Genomic DNA, 20,078 nt, shown 5'->3' on the forward strand with positions numbered 1-20,078 from the left:
ATATGAGGACAGAAGTTGGGTTTTTTCCTTTCAGTTCTTTGTATTAATTTTATTAATGCTTTAAATGGAGATACATTTTGTTCCCTGGACTCTGTTCTTCTGAGAGTGGTGACTGTGGTAGGGGTGTACCAGTGAAACAGAAACTAATTATCTGTTTCCTGCAAGCCCAGAAACAATTCTCTTCTGTAGAAAGGCCAGAGATTTCACTGCCTGAATCTTGGTATAAAGCATTAGGGTAAGGTCCAGGCAGCCCACACCAAAACTTCCCCTGCTGCTCTAGAGCCTCCAAAATTGGGTTGAGTTATAATTCTTTGACATTGGAGTAAGGCAAAATAGCGGCAGGCAGAAAGTGCTGTTTATTTAAAATGTTTTGAAGCAGTTACACTGTTGCTGAAGTCATGTCTTAGTGTTAAAATGTCTTCACCTCATTCGTGGATGTAATTCTGCTCACCTATACCTCATGCTTTGCTCCAAAGTTTGCTTTTACAACCCTGCGGTCTAGGTGAGTGATTTGGACTGGAGTGGGACCAAGAGCAAGTCCCAAGAGCCTTCTTTTTCTCTCTGTCATAGTAAGTAACTTGTATTCCTCAAAACATCAACTTGTTGCACCTTCTCCAGACAGATCACATAGCTCTATATGAACACCGAGGAGCTCAGTCAGCCCAGTTCTTGCTTAAGGAAGCTGGTTTCATTTGATAAATATTTCAGTATGCGTTTCCCCCAATGTAACATGAGGAAACTCATTCCTAAGCTGGGAAGTGTTTCTAAAAGTGTGATGGTACTGGAGTGTAGAATTGCCTTTTGCTGAACTGAGCCGGTGGTCCAGAGAGTCTGCTGTGGGTGTTCTGCTGGCGACAGTCTGGGTGGTTTCAGAAGCAGCCTAATGCTTATGCATGAACTTGTGCTTGTATTGTGCCTGATACTATGATTGCTTCAATGACAGGTTTGTTGATAGACCTCCACTTGCTTGGGGTGATGCTATGCAGTTTCCCTATTTTATGAAGCTATATTAATGTAAAATTGATAAATATGATGAAGAATAATGTCCCCACATTTTTGTTGATTTGTAGAGCATCACACACATTTGGTATTCTGTACAAATATGATCTCATGGTGTCCCCGTTGCACATAGGATTTTCATTGGCTTTAAATAAGTTGTCATTAACAGCCCTTTTTCGCAGCCTTCTTTCCTTGGGCTGAGGTCTGTTGCATGTTTTGAGAAACGGATCACATGGAAAATGCTGTATCTCCTTTTATCTAGAAACTTAGTCTCATGGGAGAGAAGTCAGGACCTCTGTGTATGCAGGATTCTCCATGGAAGTCACTGGATGCAGGCGGGACCATACAATTCTTCAGAGTTTATTTTATATGGAAGCTCAATCACCAAATGGCGTCTCCCCAGATCTGGGCTGAATTGAGTGGTCCTGGTACACACGGGCAGTAGGATGTGCCGGAGACCCTGACCGAAGCCCCACTGTTGTGAATGGCTGGGGACAGAGGAACCCGGAGGCATGCAGCAACGTAGCTGCTCTCCATCAGATAAGCAGATAAGGACACCATGTGGGACACCGGCAGTCCCTGTAGCACAGTCTTCTCTGCCCCATAGATCTGACTCCGATAAAAGTAATTCTGTTGCCTTCAGTAGAAGCTTGCTCAAATCCTGTAAGAAGTGTAAACAATGCTGCGTAGCAAACCTGCTCTGTAGCTAACGCTTTTCCTGCTAGGATGATAATTCTTTGACCCTTACCACTTGCGTACACTGGGACATATTAGCCTAGCAGCAAGTTGGGTTTGAAATAGTCTATTGCTTTTATGCCTCGCATTGCTTAATAAATCATTAGAAATATGATGGAGTTCTCCACCAGTATTTTGCTTGTCAATATTCATTCTTTACTGGTTGACTTCAACTGTATGAGATCTGCAGTGGTGCGAACATCTGTTAGTGCTCATTTTCCAGCTGATTATAACTCAAAGGCAATGTAAGGTGGGCCAAGCAGCATCTGTCCAACCTCAGTTGGGGCCAGGATTTCTCACTGAAATCCTGATCATGTGAAGTGCTGACATGATACTCTCCCGAGTGTTAGAGTTGTGGGCCTGCTGCAGAACATGCTGTGATTGACCCAGCTGTGGTCTGCTTGCTAAATCTGTTTGAAATGTGTTCTGGCTTCTTGGGGTCTTTTTCAATGAGCCAGGTCTTCAAAGATTTTTTTTTTCACTTAGTATTTTTTTTTTCCCCTTTAGGCAGGGCGTCCTTTCCTCTGCTGGGTTCCTTGGCAAAACCATTTGGCCTTGAAAAAAGGACCAGGAGAATGGATTTTGGCCTGGTTTCCTCCTAAAGTGAGCTTAGATGCAGTATGTTTAATTTAGAAGAAATACAAAGTGATTCTTGCAAAGAAGAGCTGCTAAACAGCTGGTGAAGGAAGTAATTGGGGCATCTCGAGTAGGTAATGGTGGTGGGGAAAATCTGATTGTAGCCCCATTTGATCTTACAGTGGGGAGAAGCAGTTCTTGATAGGTAGGGACTGGCTGGAAAAGGACTGGAACTGCGTTAGAAGTTTGTTTGAATGTCAGATAAGTTAGTTATATGTCCTTCCTTTTTTTATGATGTCAACAACACGTTTTCTTCAGATGGGAAATCTGTTGTGGTTTTCCTTTGTCTTTCTAAAAAGGTAAATATGAAGATGTGCTTTTTATCAGTAAGTTCTGAGGCACTCGGGCACTTAGGGTGTCCACTGGCCAGAGGCTAGGAAGCCGTACCTGGCCTAGACAAAGCAGGGAGGTGTCATGGTGATGAAGTGATTAGTACAGAGTAAAAATACCAAACAGCAAAACCACTCATGTAGATGTCAAGAAGCATTTACTCGCAACCCTCTTTTCAAATGAAAAGGGGGAGATGGCATCACCACAGAGGTGGGTGAACTTAAAATAGTGTGCAAAAGGACCTCACACCGAGAAACCCATAGGCACTGTAACCACATGGCAGCCCCAAAGGGACCTCACAGCTGCTTACTGAACTGCCTCAGGAGTGCAGCAGAGCCATCTGCGGCTGCTGCGCAATGAGATGTCTACTTTAACATCTGGGCTGTGTGGTTATAATAGCCGGTGTTGCAGTAAATGACAGCAGATTATTTTCTTTGTCTTGTGCTGTTACTGAGCATCATCATGAGCCTACTGTTGTGGTTGACAAAGAACTTCAATTCTAAGCCTCTATTTTAAGATGCTTACGACTACTCCAAAATAGCTGTCCTTTAGCTGAAAGTCTTCCTTTCTATTCTCAGCAGAGATGTGGGTTTACTTGGAAAGTTTCAAATTCCATTTGGTTGGTTTTTAACATTTTTGTGAATTTAAACAAAAAATCCTTCATGTCACCAGTGAAAAACTATATCAGATGTATTTATTGCATTGCTTTTCAAAGTATGTGCACATTTCTGTCAAATATAAACTTATGAGATAGAGGAATCTATGTTATTGCTAGTTCCAGTATTTGGAAAATGTATTTCAAATTCTGCTGAACAAGGTACATACCTCTTTCTTTTCCTTTTTATTTACCTTCTGGTTTATGAGCTTCAGATTGTTCTTGGGTTTTGTTGTCTTTAAGCTTTCATTCTACCTTCTTGAGTGCTAGAACCTTAAAAGTGTTTATATTTTTGTTTAATGCTCACCTGAAGTCAGCAGTGGGGATTTTTTTCCTAATTTGGGGGATAATAAATTGGAAATTGCCTGATGAACTCTTAATTTTCACCAAATCAGGAAAAATTACATATTAGGGTTTTAAAGACTTTAAAAGAATTTTTTTTTTTAATTGGCTTGTGGTTCTTGATATAAATTAGGTTTGGTTATTTTCTTTCTGTCTTGCTGCTGCCCTTCAATTTAAAGCACGTGTTCTTGCCTCATGGTTGTAATTTGATTTGGTATTTTGTTCTTAGAAATATCATAAGCACCTTCCCAGCATTTCTGAGCACTTTGTCTTAGAATTGACCCCTTTGACTTAATATCTGGAGGGGGTTCTTGTGGAGTATGAGGCCCAGATTTAGCCCTAATCCACTACTAAATAAGCTGAAATCTTTCTGTGATAAGAACAAGCTCTAGGAGTGATGCTCATAGCAGAGCACTAAGTTTTCTTACAGTTAGGGGGTACTAGCAGGTCTTCTAGGCACGAAGTCGTTGAGCTTCATAAACACCTTTGGACATAAATATTTGCTTTGTAAATGAGTTTACCAAAGGTCTTGCCAAGAGTGGTGCAGCCGCGGCCCGGGCTGGGTACCACCACGATGCTGCCCAGCCTTGCGCAGAGCCTGCTGCGCGCAGACCTGAGCAGCCCCTCTCGCTGCCTGGCTCTCTCGCTGGTTACCATGACATTTGATCACCTAGAAATAGGCTCTGGGTCTTGTTCTGCTGCTCTCCAAGCTGGGATTTGCTCTGGTTTGCTTGCCTGCGTTTGAGGGGGAGGGAGGCCGATAGCACCGTAATGCGAATTCCCTTCACCTGTCCTTGTTCCTGCCCAGATCAGAGAGCCAGGCTACTGAATTTAGACAGGTTTGTACCGCAGGTCATTTAACTTCCGCCTCACAGATTTTGCATTTGTTCTTTTGGCCGCTGGTTTATAATGTATTGAGATCTTCCTTTCTGCTGTCCATCTCTGTGTGTTAGCAGGCTGCTGTTACGGCCCACGCAGTGGTACCTGGACTGTAAGCACGTCTCTCCGCTGCGGGACCATTTAGGATGTCCACACTTGCTCATTCACAGTAGCATAGTGCTGCTTGGTGGTACTGAAATTATCCAAGGCTTCTGGTTTTACTACCGCTAGAGTTGGAGTGAAGATAGCCATAGTGGGGAAGTGTTTAAAAAATGCTTTGCAAGGATAGAGCCTTTTATCAAAAAAGACAGGGGTTTTGTGGTGGGGGTCTTTTTCACAACAGAAATGTTTTGCTGCATATTGCTAATATTGCTCAAATGAAACTGTCTCCCAAGGGATCTAAATCTGTCTGAGCAGGTTCCAGTGACTCTTGGGTGATCGGAATGCTCAGGAACAAGAGAGTAAAAAACCATGCTTAATACAATCTGTTGAACTGGAGTATTTTAATCAGAGCTGAGCTTTGAAGGAACCAGGTGTTATTTTGCTCCTGGCAGCAAGTGAAACTTCACAGGCTTTTCATGACATCACGTCTTTTCCATGTCTTAACCAGTGACTCATCTTGCCTTCCTGTTTGTTCCTATTTCTAGCTGCCAGCAGGAATGGTAAGCTCAACGTTAGCATTCTGTTATTAATGGCACATACTAGTCTGCCCAAGGTCACTCTCTTTGCTCACCCTTGTGCCTCTTGGTAGTTTCCCCCCCCCTTCTTCTTTCTCAGGGTGACTTTTGTTTAGCTCATTCTTGGTGGCTTCCACTCAGAAGTCTGCTTTCGCAAAGGAAGTGTGTATGTGTGTGTTAATGTAACGTCCAGGAGCTCCGATCGCAGAGCAGAGCCCTTCTGCGCTGAGCACTGGGCAAACGCACGGCTAAGGAAGTCTCGGCTGCAGAGAACGTGCAGTCTGAAGCCCACGTCCTGATACGAGAGTAGTGGGATGGGAACATACCAGCCACCTCACAGCAGACATCAATAAGATTGACCAAAACAACTAGAATTGCCGGAGGTCGTGAGACATTAACACTTCACATTGCAACAGTCCAGAAAGGTAATGATTATAATAATAGCTGGGTCCAGCGAGGAAGGCAGAACAGGGCAGCAGCGGAGACGGCTGCGTGAACAGTTTGAGAGATCTGCCTGGAGGTGGGAAGAGAGCGGGGTGGGACAGAGGTTGTGGATGGCAGAATGGCACTCTCACTGTTCACAACAGAGACACGAGCATAGCTCCATGCGAGCGCAAATGTTTCCTCATCCATGCAGAAGGGAAAGTAAACAGGTCTTGGCCGTAAAGGGGACAAGTGTTACTGACCCCCAGGCTGGCCTGTAGCAGGACAAACAGTCCTCTGCCTTCAGGATGTGCCTATATTTCTTGCTCATTCAGGTGATCTGTCATGCAGAGAACGGGAGCTGAGGTGGCCAGTGTTGCTGAGAATGGAGCTGTGTTTGCAAGGAGTCAGATGTTTCCTGACGCTGTGGTGTCTAACAGCTTACTGCCCCTGTAACCACGGGGCTGTGAAGTTGCTTACCCTGTCTCCAAGACTGACCAAACTCCAAACAAGGTGCCAAAACCTGTAGCGTAGGTGTCACGATGTGACACTGGACAGCAGGGAAGAAAAGGTTTCTCCTTCACCGCAGGTGATGAAGCCCCAGAACTGTGGTTGGTGCTGGTTATTCGGGTTGATGTAGCCTCTGTTCTGACTCTGAGCAGCCTAAGTAAGGATGATGCCAAGTACATTCGTCTTGTAATTGTTGCCAACCAGCTGCAGAACAGATGACTCTTATCCTTATGTATTATTCTTCTTAAAGAAAAAAAAAACAAAACAAAACAACAAATCAAACCATAATCATTTAAAAAAATTGAAAGGTTTATTTCTTTAGAGGTTGTTTGTCACATACTCTGCTAGAACAGTCATGGTGTCGAGGGGATTAAATCCGGTACAGATGAGAAGTTTCAATGACGTTTTATTTGGAACAAAAAACTTGTGGCTGGAAATCTTCACTGGAAGAACGGTGGTTCAGAATCGGGGATTCTGATTTTTCAGACCTGCAGCAAAGAGTATCTGTCATGATTTAAAAACTCAGATACGTTTCCTGTGTAAGTACCTTGCTGTTTCTGCCAAGACAGCCAAGCAGATTTAAAAAAAGCTGGTTGTGCTCCTATTGTGAATGTTTAGGTCATGGATCTTGTGAGTAGAGGGCATCTGCACATAATGCAAATGCATTTGGGTCTTTTTCTCCTCTGATAAACACTGAATTTTGATTGTTCATTAATGCAAAACCTTCTAATTTTTGTTTCAAGCTACCAACTAATGGTCTGGGGGGGGATTTAATTGTTTGTATCTAGGACAAGTACACATGTAAGCTACATAAGAACAGAGCAGTTAGCACCTTAGTGTGAACAGAACTCACAGAGACCCTTCTGTGCTTGGTTACAACCAAGCTCTCCGATTCCTCCCCAGGGACAGCCAAGCAGGCTTCTGGATGCTGAAGACTCAGGCTGTTCTTCCTAGGCACTTGCTAGACTGTTAATTAGAGCTACACTGGGTTTCTGCTGATCCCTGCCTGTGCCTCATCTGCTTCTAATGAGTTTATGGTCTACCTGGAAATCTTGCAAACAACTTGAGGAATGGGCGGGAGGGGAGCAATCTGTGTCAGTTATTTTCTTCTTCATTAGATAAATGTCTTGCACATAAAAAACTGAAATGCCTCATTACCTAAGGTTTGTGGTGTTTTAAACTGCTGTAAGGGCAGCTACTCTAAATGCTGAAGAAACTGAGCTCAGATTTTGCAGTGTTTTATTTTATTTATGTTGAAGTATCAGGGGGACAGGGTGTTCACTGAAGCTAGCATAAAACATGATGTGAGTCAAGAAAATTAAGCCAGTTTATAGCTGTCTAAGAAGCCAACATAACCTGCGGGGAAAAAAAAATCACTTCAAGGTGATATTACAAAGATTCAAATGGATTTGGAGAAATGCAACTAAAAACCTTTAAAGGGAGATGACATACTCTGTACCTGTACAGTAAAACAGAGTGAGGACTCCATCAGTGACTCATGTCGAGATGAATTGCAGCTCTGCGTTGTACCACATGGCTGCCAGGGAAAGATTATGAATAAACTTTACATACCATGAAATACAGGATGCCTTCCCCACCCCACCCCCGACCCCCCCACTTTGATAACCTGTGAAGGCAGGCTCCTAAGTATATACTAATGAATATGCAAATTGCCTTCATAATGAGGTAAGTGTGTTGTCCACCAGAGAACAGGTTATGACTAAGGCAAATGCATGTAGCCTTTTGGGGTTCTGTACCTCCTGCAGGCATATCCCTGTCTCTCGCTAACGTATAAATTGGGGCCCACCCACACACACAGGGGGTTCGTAGGCGGAATACTGAAATCAACAATTTCAGAGCTTTCAGGCAATATTACAATTTCCCTTTAACACAGATGAACTCTGTGGGCTGAGCCCAGTTCCTCATTGAGCTGAGGCACTGAGGTAGTACCAGGGCAGGTTTTGGAAGCCACCCTCAGAGTCCCTTGGGGCTGCTTCCCAGGACAGCCTGGATGTACATCCTCAGAGCTAACTCCTTGCTCCGAGCTATTGTCAAATTTGATTTATTTCCAAATTATTCTGTGTGTAGCTAGACAATGTGTCTTGCAGTTGCTTACTGCCTGGTCATAGCCTTGTGCCCTAAGCCAAAATGAGCGCTAGTTAAACACAGAGTGGAAAATAGGTGAGATTTAGGAGGTAGAAGAACCTGGAAATGCAGGTGTAAAACAAGAATGCTGTGAGCGTGAGAACTGAAGAAGCCCAACTTCCTAGGGATTTATTTCTTTTTGTTGGTTGCAGGATCTGAGAAGTTACTAATACTGATTTAGGTCTGTCTTCTAATGAGGCATGAAGAAAGCCTCTCCCCTGTGGATCCTTTGGTGTCGGAAAAAGTTCAGTACGGCACTTAAGCTTTTTTCCCCGGCTAAGGTATGCTTAAGGTCTCTCTTCTTCACCTCACCAACTATTTTTGTGACATTTGTAAGCGTGTGCCTTTGAGAGCATTTCCCGTCAGTCAAATTTGATCAAAAGCCAGTAGAGTTGTAATGAGCATATACACATGCATGTGTGGAGACTTACGATTTAATAAGCCTCATGTCCTTAGGAGATTGGGCTAAAATAAAGCAACTATCATTTCTCTGAATAAACAGGATGATGCTGTTTCTGCTGAGACCTTTCCTACTTGAAGAAGTACAGTCAGGATCTATCTGGCACGGCTGGTTTAGCTGTTCAGCAGCTAAGCAAAAATGCGGTGTCAGTGAATATGAGAGTGCTCTGTGACAGATTTATCAATGGCAGGAGAAGAAATGGTAACTTGGGCTGCAAGATGCTGTCCACATCATGCTGGTACTTGTTGTCAGGAGAGAACAGGAGGACTCTTCCTCAGTCAGTGTGCAATGCCTTGCCATGATCGGCCAGTGGAGTACCCTGTCTTGATATAAATGCACAAGCTTCAGGGAAAAATCCCTTCTTTTTCCAGAAGTATGGTGGAGAAACAGCAAGATTCCTGCTGCATAATCTCTTCACTGGGAAATTTGCAGTGTGTTACAGCTGTAGATAGTCTCATGCTAGTGCAATAGGCAGGGCATTTTATGTAAGCTGCAGGGAGCTTATTTACGAGCGCTTTCCTCCTACTGAGAGCCTCTGTGATGTTCTGGTGCAGAACAACAGGCGATCATTGATGTTTTCCCCTGTCATAGACTGGCTAGCATGTGTTCTGGAGGAGCCAACACTGTCTTCTGCATGCAGCAAAGCCAAAGCTGCATGTGTGGGAACAATGGACAGAAGGATTTTAAAGCTGAGGAGTTTCCCACCTACTGCACCTTGTGTGTTTTCTGGGGTTGTGGTGATGTGCTGTGTCTGATCAGAAGCTGGCACTGTACTCATGCAAGAGTGCTCTACATGGATTTATTTTACTTTTCCAACTGGCTATATGAGTGGTAAGTTCTTTAGGGTCTTTTTCTCTAGAGAAGAGAAACTTTAATCACATTTTAAACCGGTGGCAGTAAATACTTTCTTAAGCGTGAGCTTTGGAGGACTAAAAGACCATTCATTTCAGAACTGCTGACCCAGAAGAATAACTAGCAGTCAACACATTACGCTGAACGTGTGCTTTGAAGATAAGGCCTTTTACCTCCCTGCAGCTGTTTCAAGAGTTGCCATTTGCCAAAAGATGGATGAAGTATGTTTGTTCAAATGATAGATACCTCCTGAACAAGAGATACAGTAAGCGCATGACTTCTCTCCTTGGTTCACTAGGCAGGTCCAGAGGGAATGGATTGGTTGCAGAACTGGTGATCTGATGTAGAAATACTCAGCAGCAGGCCCCCAAAATGTGAGGCATAAATGTCGTTGGATAGTTGACGTTTTCTAGCTGTCACAAGTCTTTTGAAATTGTTCTGTTGTATATGCCAGAGTTTCACCTTTGTGCTGCCAGGCTGAACACAGAAATAATTGCAGGTAGAGGTATCCTACAGCACTCTACAGGTAAAGAGAATCAAGCTGAACCAACAGAAGAGGATTAGTAAATCTTGAATTAGTACGTGCACCTCGGACATCATGATTGGGATATTCCACATTAAATTAACTTTGTAGAATGATTTTCATTGCATCAAGTCTTAAATTGTTGTCTCTAGCCTCAGGTAAGAAGCGAGTCACCTGCAGCAGCTATCTCAAGGACATTTTCCTGACCGTGATGCTAAATTGCAACACATAAATGTCTTTTGCCTGGTACAGTCCTCGACTGTTTTCTATTGCCTCTGCTTTGAAGCGTCAGCTTTCAGTGAACTCTGCTAACATTTAATTATTGCATTGGGGCTGAGGCAGAGAAGAGCAATTAAAGGGTTGACATCTTTGGTATTTTTTTAATAGTACATGTGTCAAAATGCATTTAACAAATCATAGTTGATGCAAAAGCCCAATTAGTGCTAAAATGTAAGTATAGTTCATTTCAGTTGGGAGCAAATGAGAATTTTAAAATATATAATAACAAAAAGTGGTTGCATTATTTTAGATACAGGACCTAACTACAACTCCTGTTTCTGAGAATTGAAGTCTTAAAGCCTAAATATTCATTTCTGTCCCAGGATACAGCTGGACAAGAAAGATACAGGACCATCACTACAGCCTACTACCGAGGAGCCATGGGCTTCATCCTCATGTATGATATCACTAGTGAAGACTCCTTCAATGCAGTGCAGGACTGGTATGAAATTTTGTTGGTGGTTTGGTTTTTGGGGTTTGATTTTTGGCCAATTCTCTCCTCATAATTGTTTGTTGAGAATATTAGACATCCCACCCTCCACAGTGCTTTGCATCACCGTATTCCTTCCTCTTCATCTAAACTCTGGGATAAGTAATTTGTTTCTTAAACTCTCCTTAGAAAAAGTTCTACAGCTTCACTTTAAAGAAAAAGTTATATTTCAAATACAGTAGCATACTATAGCAGTTGTTGCTTTTATAAGTTCTAATTTATTGTAAAGAATTGAATCCTTTAATGCATTATTTGGGCTTATGAGGTTTCTGGTTATGTTGCTAAAACAATCCGGTTTAACAGTGGTTGTTCGAGTCAAAACCCATTTAAAATCTAGTAAGGCTAAATCTTTCCAAGCTACCTTAAAAAGTGGTGGTATTTTGGAACGTTCATGTGTAGACACATGGAACAGTATTCACCTTGCCTAACTTGAGGTAATTAAAAAGGTTTAAATGGGTAGCAATAAGAGGAGGAAGAGCAAGGTCTAGGACAGAAGGCAAGCATAGCCCTTGGAAGGGGCCTGTCTGTTACCACTGAGTACAGCAAGCGCTTGACCAACTTTGCGAGGCAGTGCTGAGTGTGGAATGGTGGGGTGGGGAGAAGGAGCTACCGATTAGATGGGAAGGGTGGGCCTTAGCCCTAAGACTAGATAGGAACAGACTCTCAGCTGTTATCAGCTCCTCTGGCTCCAGTGAGTTCAGTACAAATGCAGAAACACCAGCAAACAATTTCTGGACTTTCTAGTGACTAAAAGCCTGGAAATATTTTTGGCTTACAGTGAAAAAGGAAAGCACCAGGTCAGTCACTTTAAAAATTCCATGGCAGTATCATAGCTGCATTGGTACCCAGGCTTGTCCCCCCACGTTTTGGTGTGTGCTTCCCCACCTGGAGGCTCTGCTTGTAGCTCGTGCCACCCGTCTTCTTCCTCGGGAAGAAATGTCCTGTCTCACCCCACACTGCCATCTGATTTTGGAAGCGGAGCTGTGGCCCAGACCTTCTTCCTGCTCTCCGGCCTTCCAGACAAGCAGATGTACAGAGCAGGAAGAGTTGTGGTCTTCCCAGAAGAGCCAGAGCACGTGTGGTTGCTGTGGCCATGGGCAGTACCCGCAGCCCCCTCGGTGGCTGCTGATGAGAGGTGTTTCCTCAGCAGGGACACAGCACAGTGCCTGGTGTGAAAACATCTGAGCTGCTGCTGTGAGGCAGCAGCCACAGGCACAGGACAGATAAGCAGAAGGCTGGACCCTGCTGCTGGAGCCCACGTCTGGATATGGCATCCCCTCAGAGGGACACCAGACTTTGTGTAGGAAGTACAGGGCATTGGGAAAGGCCGTGTTTACCCTCACAAGTGGTACCCCTGTGGCTCCTCTCAAATGTCTTGCAGTCATTTCTGCTTGCTACCCTGTTGCTGTATACTGCAGAGAGGTATGGTCAGCGTGGAAAAAAAGGCAATGCAGTGGTTCATGTAATGTCCCAAGTCTGGTAGATTGATTTGCAATGATCTCAGTGACCTACTGGGAGCATGTGACACATGTTGGCTATGGCACTGGCTCTTCGCGTCCAGCTCAGTCTGGCTTTTTCTATATCCCCTAATATAGGTTGTAATTCAATAGCTGCAACAACATGGTTTGTTGTTTCTAGTAACCTGGCCTTCTTCCAAGGCTGCCCATTATTTGTTCTTGCTGTACACTGAAGCCATTGGTCATGATCATCACATCTAAAGACACAGTCCCCGCTTTCACCCCATCTCCAGTATCATGACACCATGCTGCAGCAGATGAACCGCAGCACCTTCCCTGAGCTGTCTTTCACCAGCTAATGACAGAGGAATAACTTTTAGCTAGAAACCCAAACCCAAAGATTTTGCCAAAAACAGGTTCCTCCATGTGGCTCACCCTCCACCAAGCTCAGATGAAGCTTTTTCTGTAAGTGTCTGCACAGGGATTTTTTTTCTCGTAGGAGTGCAGTCATGTGAGCTAGGGCGATATCTTTCACTAAACTATAAATATTTTCAGCTTGGTTCCCTAATGAAACAAGGTATGTGTGATGACACAGTTCATCTACCTGTCTGTTGGTTCCGCTCTAGTAAGTTTTACTTACCAGTCTTAACTTAGCCAAAAAATATCAAATCTCAGTCTCTGAGCTGCTACTATTTTAAAGTTTTTACAGGTGAACCTTAACCTGAAGCTTTGTATTGGAAGTGGTCTAAAATCTGTTCCATCAAAGGCAGTGGTGCAAGAGTAAGAATTAGGAAAGGTCAGCTTTCTGTATTTGACTTCAGGTCCTCCTGTGCCACGAGGGTTGCATGAGTGTCTTTGCTAAGAGCACTTTGTCAGCCAAAGGACAGACGTGAACGGTCAGTTTATTTTTGCTCTGTATGTCAGGAATCTTTCCACCCAGTTTTAAGATTCTGAGCCCAAACGACGTAGTGGGGCAGATAAAATCGGCCTGTGGTAGCCCTTTTCATTTCTCTCTGAAGCTTGTCCACCGGAGAGGAGATGAGGACTGTAACAAAGCCGGCATTGCTGTGCCAGCAGAGTCCTCTAGTGGAGATGCAGCTAAGAGGTGGTTTTTCACAGTCTGCAAAATAACTTCCGAAGGGACAAGAAATGGAAACAAAAGCTTCTGCCTGGTGCTGCTGTATCAGCCCCTGCTGTCTGCTAGCATAGCAAATAAGTAGGATTTCTGGGGCTTTGTCACCATGCTGGGTGATATGCTTCAAAAAGCATTATACTGAATTTGGTCTTCAGTCAGGAACTGTACTCTCCCTGGAAAATTAAGGTGCCTACGACTTGTGCTCTTTTAGCTTGGAGCCTTTATCTCCATGAGCCTAGTCCCTTCTTCAGGTCAAGTCCGAGCCAGCAGCAGCATGCCTAATGATAAAAACAGAGCCCTGGCAGTCCTGCAGTGCTGCTGTTTGGTGCTGGTGGGAGGATGGAGTGGCAGCAACTGGGAAGCTGCACAGGCTTCGAAGTCAGCAGCATGCCCCTGATGCTCAGCCCTGCCTGCTCTTGTCCATCACACATGGACAGGACAGTCCTGCTGCTCCACCTGCTGTGCCCAGGAGTGAGAGGGCTGGACCCAGAGTGTTTGGGACATGAGATGGTCTGATCAGAGGACAAGTGCCTGAACCCCCTCTTCTGCACTATTGACACTGTTACCCTCAGTAGTGTTGCTCCTATCTTCCCAGGAAATGGCAAAGTTGCAAGCTGCTTTTCACCTTGCAAGGAACACGTATGGCCCCATACGTGAGTTGCCTCTCTGCTTGCAGAGGTTTAGGTGAGTCTACAACAAACCACGCTGGTTCTAAGACCATGCTTCAACCCTCACTGCAATTAAACGGGGCATCCACCTAACATATATGCAAAAGCTAACTGCAAAGCTCATCCCAGGTCTTCTTACATCCTGCAAGTTTCCGGAAATTACAGCAATTAATCCTGCACATCCTGTCCCTCTTTTAAGTGTCCTGCTGTCCTAGCTGGCTAGTGATGCATTCTTCAGTGTCCAGCTACAGTAAATAAAGAACACTAAGGTGAATATTTTGCCATAGATGCAGCATGATGCAGCAGATCGGCTGACGTTTTAGACATTGAGAATAACTCAGCAGTACTCAGTTAATGTGAATTAAATCCAGTAAGGAACCTGTTAACGTTTCCAGTTACTTCTAAAATAGCATGTGTGGATGAAATTTGAGTGTTTTTCTGGCATAAAAAGATGAGTAAGCCACCTGCCATGTGATCATGGGACTGGGTTCATAAAGCAAATACAATCCAACTTAGGAGGATACCTCAAGAAAATTGTCAGCAAATAAAATATGAAGTGATGCCCCTTCTGCTAACTTTTCACTGCTGCCCATCCCAGTCCATTCTCAGTGGCTGGTAAGAATTTCCCACCTAAACATAGTTCCTGGATCCTAAAATCGTACCCATTCACAAAACCTTGGAATGGGTCAAGTTGTGTACAGTAGTCATCTATGTGTTTTACAGTAGGACATTGTCCAGTCTAAAGCTTGTTCCTTCTTGCTGGTGCCCAGCCCGTTGCTATTTAGTGATTCTGGTTTGTAAGATGCTGCGTAAGCAGGCTGTCAACATGAGTCTTAGCCCATCTCACTGCTTTCTCTTGTACCGTCTCTTCCTGCAGAGTTTCCTACAGAAAACAAGCCAAAAGCATGAACAAACAGCTGAACCAGGGACCTAGCACGCCAAGTAAGCTCTCGCCCATGACAAACTCTTACCTTCTGTTGAGCTCATAGGGGTGTGCATAGATCTCAAAACTCATCTTCATAATTACACTGAAATTGTGGGAAGGTAGCCTTGTGCAAAGTCAGCTCTCCATCAGAGAGAAGTCTTTTCCCTTCTAGACCTCTCCAGCATCTTGGAGCTGATATCCTCCCTCTAGCTGGGAAATTGCCACAGCCGGTTGTGCCCACTAGCCGTGCTATTTTCCAAGTCTGTTCACGAAGCTCCAACATCCCCTCTCAAACTGCCTCCCATGTGTGTACGGTGCAATTTACCTCTCGTCTCTGGCTCATTGGCATGTGACTGTTTTAACAGCCTCCTGACCTGGCCTCACCTGCCCGCAGGGAAATGAGAATATCTGTTCCAGTCTGCCTTAGGATTTCTTCCTTGGGTGACCTTTTTGCTGCACCCTTCTTATGGGAGGATGTCCTAAAGAGGATTCTGGTTTGCTTTGTGCACTCCAGAAATACTTCTCCTAAACCTTCCTCCTGAGTGAGGAGGATCGTGGCTGTGTATCAGGTATTCAGACAAGCTCTCAGGGTAGTTTATGAATGTGAGGTACAGTCTTTCCTTCATTCACATGAATCACGCTAATTAATGATAAATATCTTAAAGTAGCTGAGAAAAAGTAAGATACACAATTTAAATTTAAATTAACACAAATTTGGGAATATCTAGAACATGACCTGTTCTCTTGTTCCTTCGCTGGGAAAGGTACAGCAGGTTGTATGAGAAGCCTTAAAAGATTAAGCCTGAGTGATTTTCCTTACTGCGGTGTGGCAAGAGTACAGTCAGGTTATTTTAGAAGAAAAAGCATAAATGGGCAAAAGCAAAGATGGATTTTACCTGGTACTGGAAAATAACTAATTATTTTGTTTAAATAATAAGACTTATTTCCTGTAGGGTGAGTTAACGGGTTAAATGAGTTTTCATCGCTTTCAGCTCAGTTTCTAGATTTTTTCTGTAGGCTTCTTTGACAGTTATTATTTGATATGGGCTCGATAGCTTTGTGTGTAGATAAATCAGTGGTTTATATCTCATTTGAAACTCTACTGAAACTAGAACATACTCAGCATTTGATACTGTAAAGTAAATAGAAAATATTATGGAAACTCTGCTTTGGACAATCTAGACAATTTCATAGAAGAGAAGAAAAAAAAGGTCAAATTTAACTTAGATGTAAGTGACACTGTGTTCACCAATCATCAGCTTTATTTATCTTTAAGGCTGGTCTCCAAATTAGGCTGTTGATATGTCCATGTAACTGTGAACCTGAGATTTATTTTTCTTCTAAGCATGAAGCATAAAAACCGTGCTTTATCATCAGTTTGGGGAATTCAGCACAAATAAGGCACAGCATTGTTACTGTGTCACAGAAATATATTTTCCCAGTGTGTATACTGGACTGCCCTGACCGTTATTCCTAATAAGTGTAAATGCCAGTGTTCTGCAAGAGAGGATTTTCACTGACTTGTGCAGAACAAGGAGTAGGATGCGTTTCTGTGGGAGACCCTTCATGCTTTTTTCTTCTTTTTCATTTTCTAAGTAATTATGTTTAAATAGCTATGATTTGGCACTGTGTCCTCATATGACCCCCCCCAGGGGCTGAAATGAATCCAGCGAGAGGAGTGGGAGTTGGAAGAGGAGCCTGGTTATAGGTGTTTTAAATAGAACCTGGACAGAGTTACTTTCTCTCTATTGCTTGTAGAGGGAGACTGGGGAGACTTCATCCACCTGGGCTTTGGTGGATTTCTGAGGTCATCCCTTGCTGTGGCGATCCTTGAGAAACCCCAGAGTACCGCATAAACTCATCACAGGCTCATATTAGCTCTCACAGGGCTTTTCTAAATGGAGGCACTCAGAAGGGTGAAAGTGGAGGAGCCAAAATCAGGATTGGATTGAGTGCCTTTCCAGGAGGACACTAACAAGAGTGAGAAGTTTCACTGCAGAAAGTCCTTGATGATTGTTGCCTGTTGCAGTATGGGTCTGGGCTTGTGCACTGGGCTTCGTTCAGGTTTATGTTTTCCAGTGCAATCCAAACCGGCTGCTGCTAAAGGCAAGCTGCACAGTGAAATGACCTTTTTTCATAGACATCTGTGGAGTAACATGATTGTCTGCTTACCATGAAAAAGGCAAGTAAGCAACTCAAACTGATTAAAAATTATCATGAGTAGATCAGAGCTGGAGGCTGCTGCTAATTCAGAAGAGAAAAGATCAAGTGCTTCATTGTTAAGGGAGTTGAAGCAAACTAAACAGAAGTAAAATCTGAGGGGACTCCTGGCTCCCCTGCGAAATGGCAGGTTTGTCTGAAACTGAGGCGTCCTGTATGGAGGGATGGAGAGCAGGGACAAAGAGTGGGAAGGTGGGTGAGGGACTGGAGGAGGGGAGGAGTGTGTCACTTCTGGCTGAGCAGCCTAATTACCTTTGGGAAGGAGGGAGTCGTAAAAGATAGCGCTGACTTGGTGAAGATAAAATAAGTTGGGCCACTCTGGAAAAAATGGATGAAAATGAATGTTACCAAGCTAATACTGTTCTGTTTCTGGCTCTGTGACACCTCGCCAAGGATGGTGCGAAAGGATTGGCTTCTCAGGATAAAAAAAAAAAATAATAAAAAAAAATCTTCTGTTTTGTCACAGAAAAACTGTAAAGAGGCCAAATATAAGGTCAGGCTCCTGGGGTCCACAGCTAGCTCCGCTCCAGTTCCAGCACATGAGCCACAGAGAGTTTTAGAGGCTGTTAAGTTCATCCCAGTGCTCCTGCTTAAGCTCCCATGCACTTGATGCCTCTGTCATTGAAGTCAGCATTTGTCTGACACTTGCCATCTGTCATTGCACCTGCTGTGTCCTGCCTTAGGTATCACTTCATCCTGCTGGGTTCCAATATTGGCTCACAGAGCCTTAGCTTGATCCCGTATCTTCCCGATTTGGTAAATTTCTGTTTCTCTTCAGAGGTTCTTTCCATGATTCTGTGCCATTTTCAGTCTCTGTGAAGTAGTTTTCCTGTTCAAGCAAAGATGACTTGATGCTTCCATCTGTTTGACTCTCAAAACACAATTTCTTATGTTGTTACTAAAAACACTCTGCAGTGAATGTGCTGCAGCAAATGAGCATCTTTTTTTGCCTGTTCTGAATAATTGTTGTTATGTGTATCTGTGGTATGGCTTGCTCTATAGGCACAATATCCTTAAGAGGTGTAATTGACAGATTACAGCTGAAAGAGAATAAGCTTTAGAAGAATGCTTTTTGGTCCCTAGACTTCAAAAATTATTCAGTTCAGCTTTTTGTCTGGATCTCATGATCTTTAAAACACTTGCAAAGTCTTAACAAGAAACTTCATTGTCTCACAAACTTAAGGAGCAGTAAAATAGATGGTGCTATAAATTATATAGGCTGCATTCTTGCTTTATGTGTAAGCTTGGTCATTTGTCTTTTAACTAACACACAGTCTTGAGACATTGATGTTATCATTAACGGTACTTGTTTCCATGCTTACTGTGTGATTGTATTTTGGCACAGCTGATGGAACATGACAATCTTTTCTGACCTGCTGTAGGGCCACACAAATCAAGACTTACTCATGGGACAACGCGCAAGTGATCCTGGTCGGAAACAAATGTGATATGGAGGATGAAAGAACCGTTCCTGTGGAGAAGGGGAAACATCTGGCGGATCAGCTGGGTACATGTCGAAGTTTTTCTTTCTACTTTTTTTCCTGTGCTTCTTTATACTGTGTTTGTACGATAGGAAGTCCTTCCAGCAGTAATACTTCAACAACGGTATCACAGCTAAGAAGCATGATATATTTTAGGTCCATACTTCACTTGATTAGTGCTGAACATTACCTTCTTGTAGTGTTGCTGTATCTGTAAAGCTAATATCTAAGGATGTAAGGAAGATAAAGTTTGGCTGGAGAGAACAGCTTTTATTAGCTCGGCAGAATGAAAAGAGGAAAAAGTTTTCATAAACATAATTCTGTCTCCAAGTCTCTAAGTACCATATAGTCATTTTCAGAAGGCAAACATTGATTTTTGTAGATTATTTTTTTTGGCAAATAATGAAAAAAGAGTTTTATACGTCAGAATTGTAGAGTTGAGTAAAATATATTTTAAAAATGTACCAGGCTCCTCTATCCAGGTAGGGAAATGACATTGTGTTATTGATGTGGGATAGAAAAAGCTAACAGTTCTGTTGAGAGGGAGCTGGGATTGCAATGAACATTTTAGAATGAACAGCAAAATAAACTCATCCTAATTTCTCCTTTATGTATCATTTTTCTTTATGTATTATAGCATATCTGATCATTTTAATATGGAATCAGGGCTTCTGTGTTAAGATTTGACTATACTGTCATCTTCTCTTAAAGAATTCTTAGTGGCAAGTAAATCCCGTTAAAATTTAATTCATTTAACAGTGGAGACCCTTACGGTGGGCACACCGTAAGTATTTGTTTATCTTGTAAGAGCAGAGATTCCTACCAGACCCAAAGGAATTGCCGTGATCCCCAGTTTATAAAATCCTATGCTGTCTTCAGTTCTTAAGCAGTAATTGGAGGGTGCATAATACATTGTTACACAGGGGGTACTGGAGTTCCAGTACACACTGCATACATCATTGTAGTTTAAAGTGTGACCTTGAGCAAATTGCCAGTTGTGGTTAAATCTTAGATAATGCGTATTTATTAGTTGGGGGTATGTTATTGTTGGTTTGGGTTTTTTTAATGAAAGGAAGGTATAGAAAACCTGCTCATAGGTAAGTATAAAGTGATAGGGACCTGTGTGATATAAACAAAAATATGGTCACTGTTCCCGAAGACTTAAGAGCAATTAGATTATTTTTTTTCATGTTTCATGTGCAAAAAGAATAAGCATGTCTGCAAAGGCCTGCAGGGTTTAGAGCCTTGAAGTGTGAA

At 43.1% G+C, this 20,078-nt stretch overlaps 1 protein-coding gene across 5 annotated transcripts in view; it reads left to right on the forward strand.

Annotated features, from left to right (window-relative positions):
• RAB3B (RAB3B, member RAS oncogene family) overlaps positions 1–20,078 on the forward strand; it is a 58,867-nt gene that overhangs the window by 34,230 nt on the left and 4,559 nt on the right. For all 5 annotated transcript variants that reach the window (XM_075424508.1, XM_075424510.1, XM_075424507.1 and 2 more), the window contains 2 exons: positions 10,769–10,887; positions 18,723–18,847. In XM_075424508.1, the coding sequence (XP_075280623.1) occupies positions 10,769–10,887; positions 18,723–18,847 (244 nt within the window). The remainder of the gene's footprint in view (positions 1–10,768; positions 10,888–18,722; positions 18,848–20,078) is intronic.

The sequence above is a fragment of the Opisthocomus hoazin genome, chromosome 6 (assembly GCF_030867145.1).
Source record: "Opisthocomus hoazin isolate bOpiHoa1 chromosome 6, bOpiHoa1.hap1, whole genome shotgun sequence".
In the NCBI taxonomy this organism is placed as follows: Eukaryota; Metazoa; Chordata; class Aves; order Opisthocomiformes; family Opisthocomidae; genus Opisthocomus; species Opisthocomus hoazin.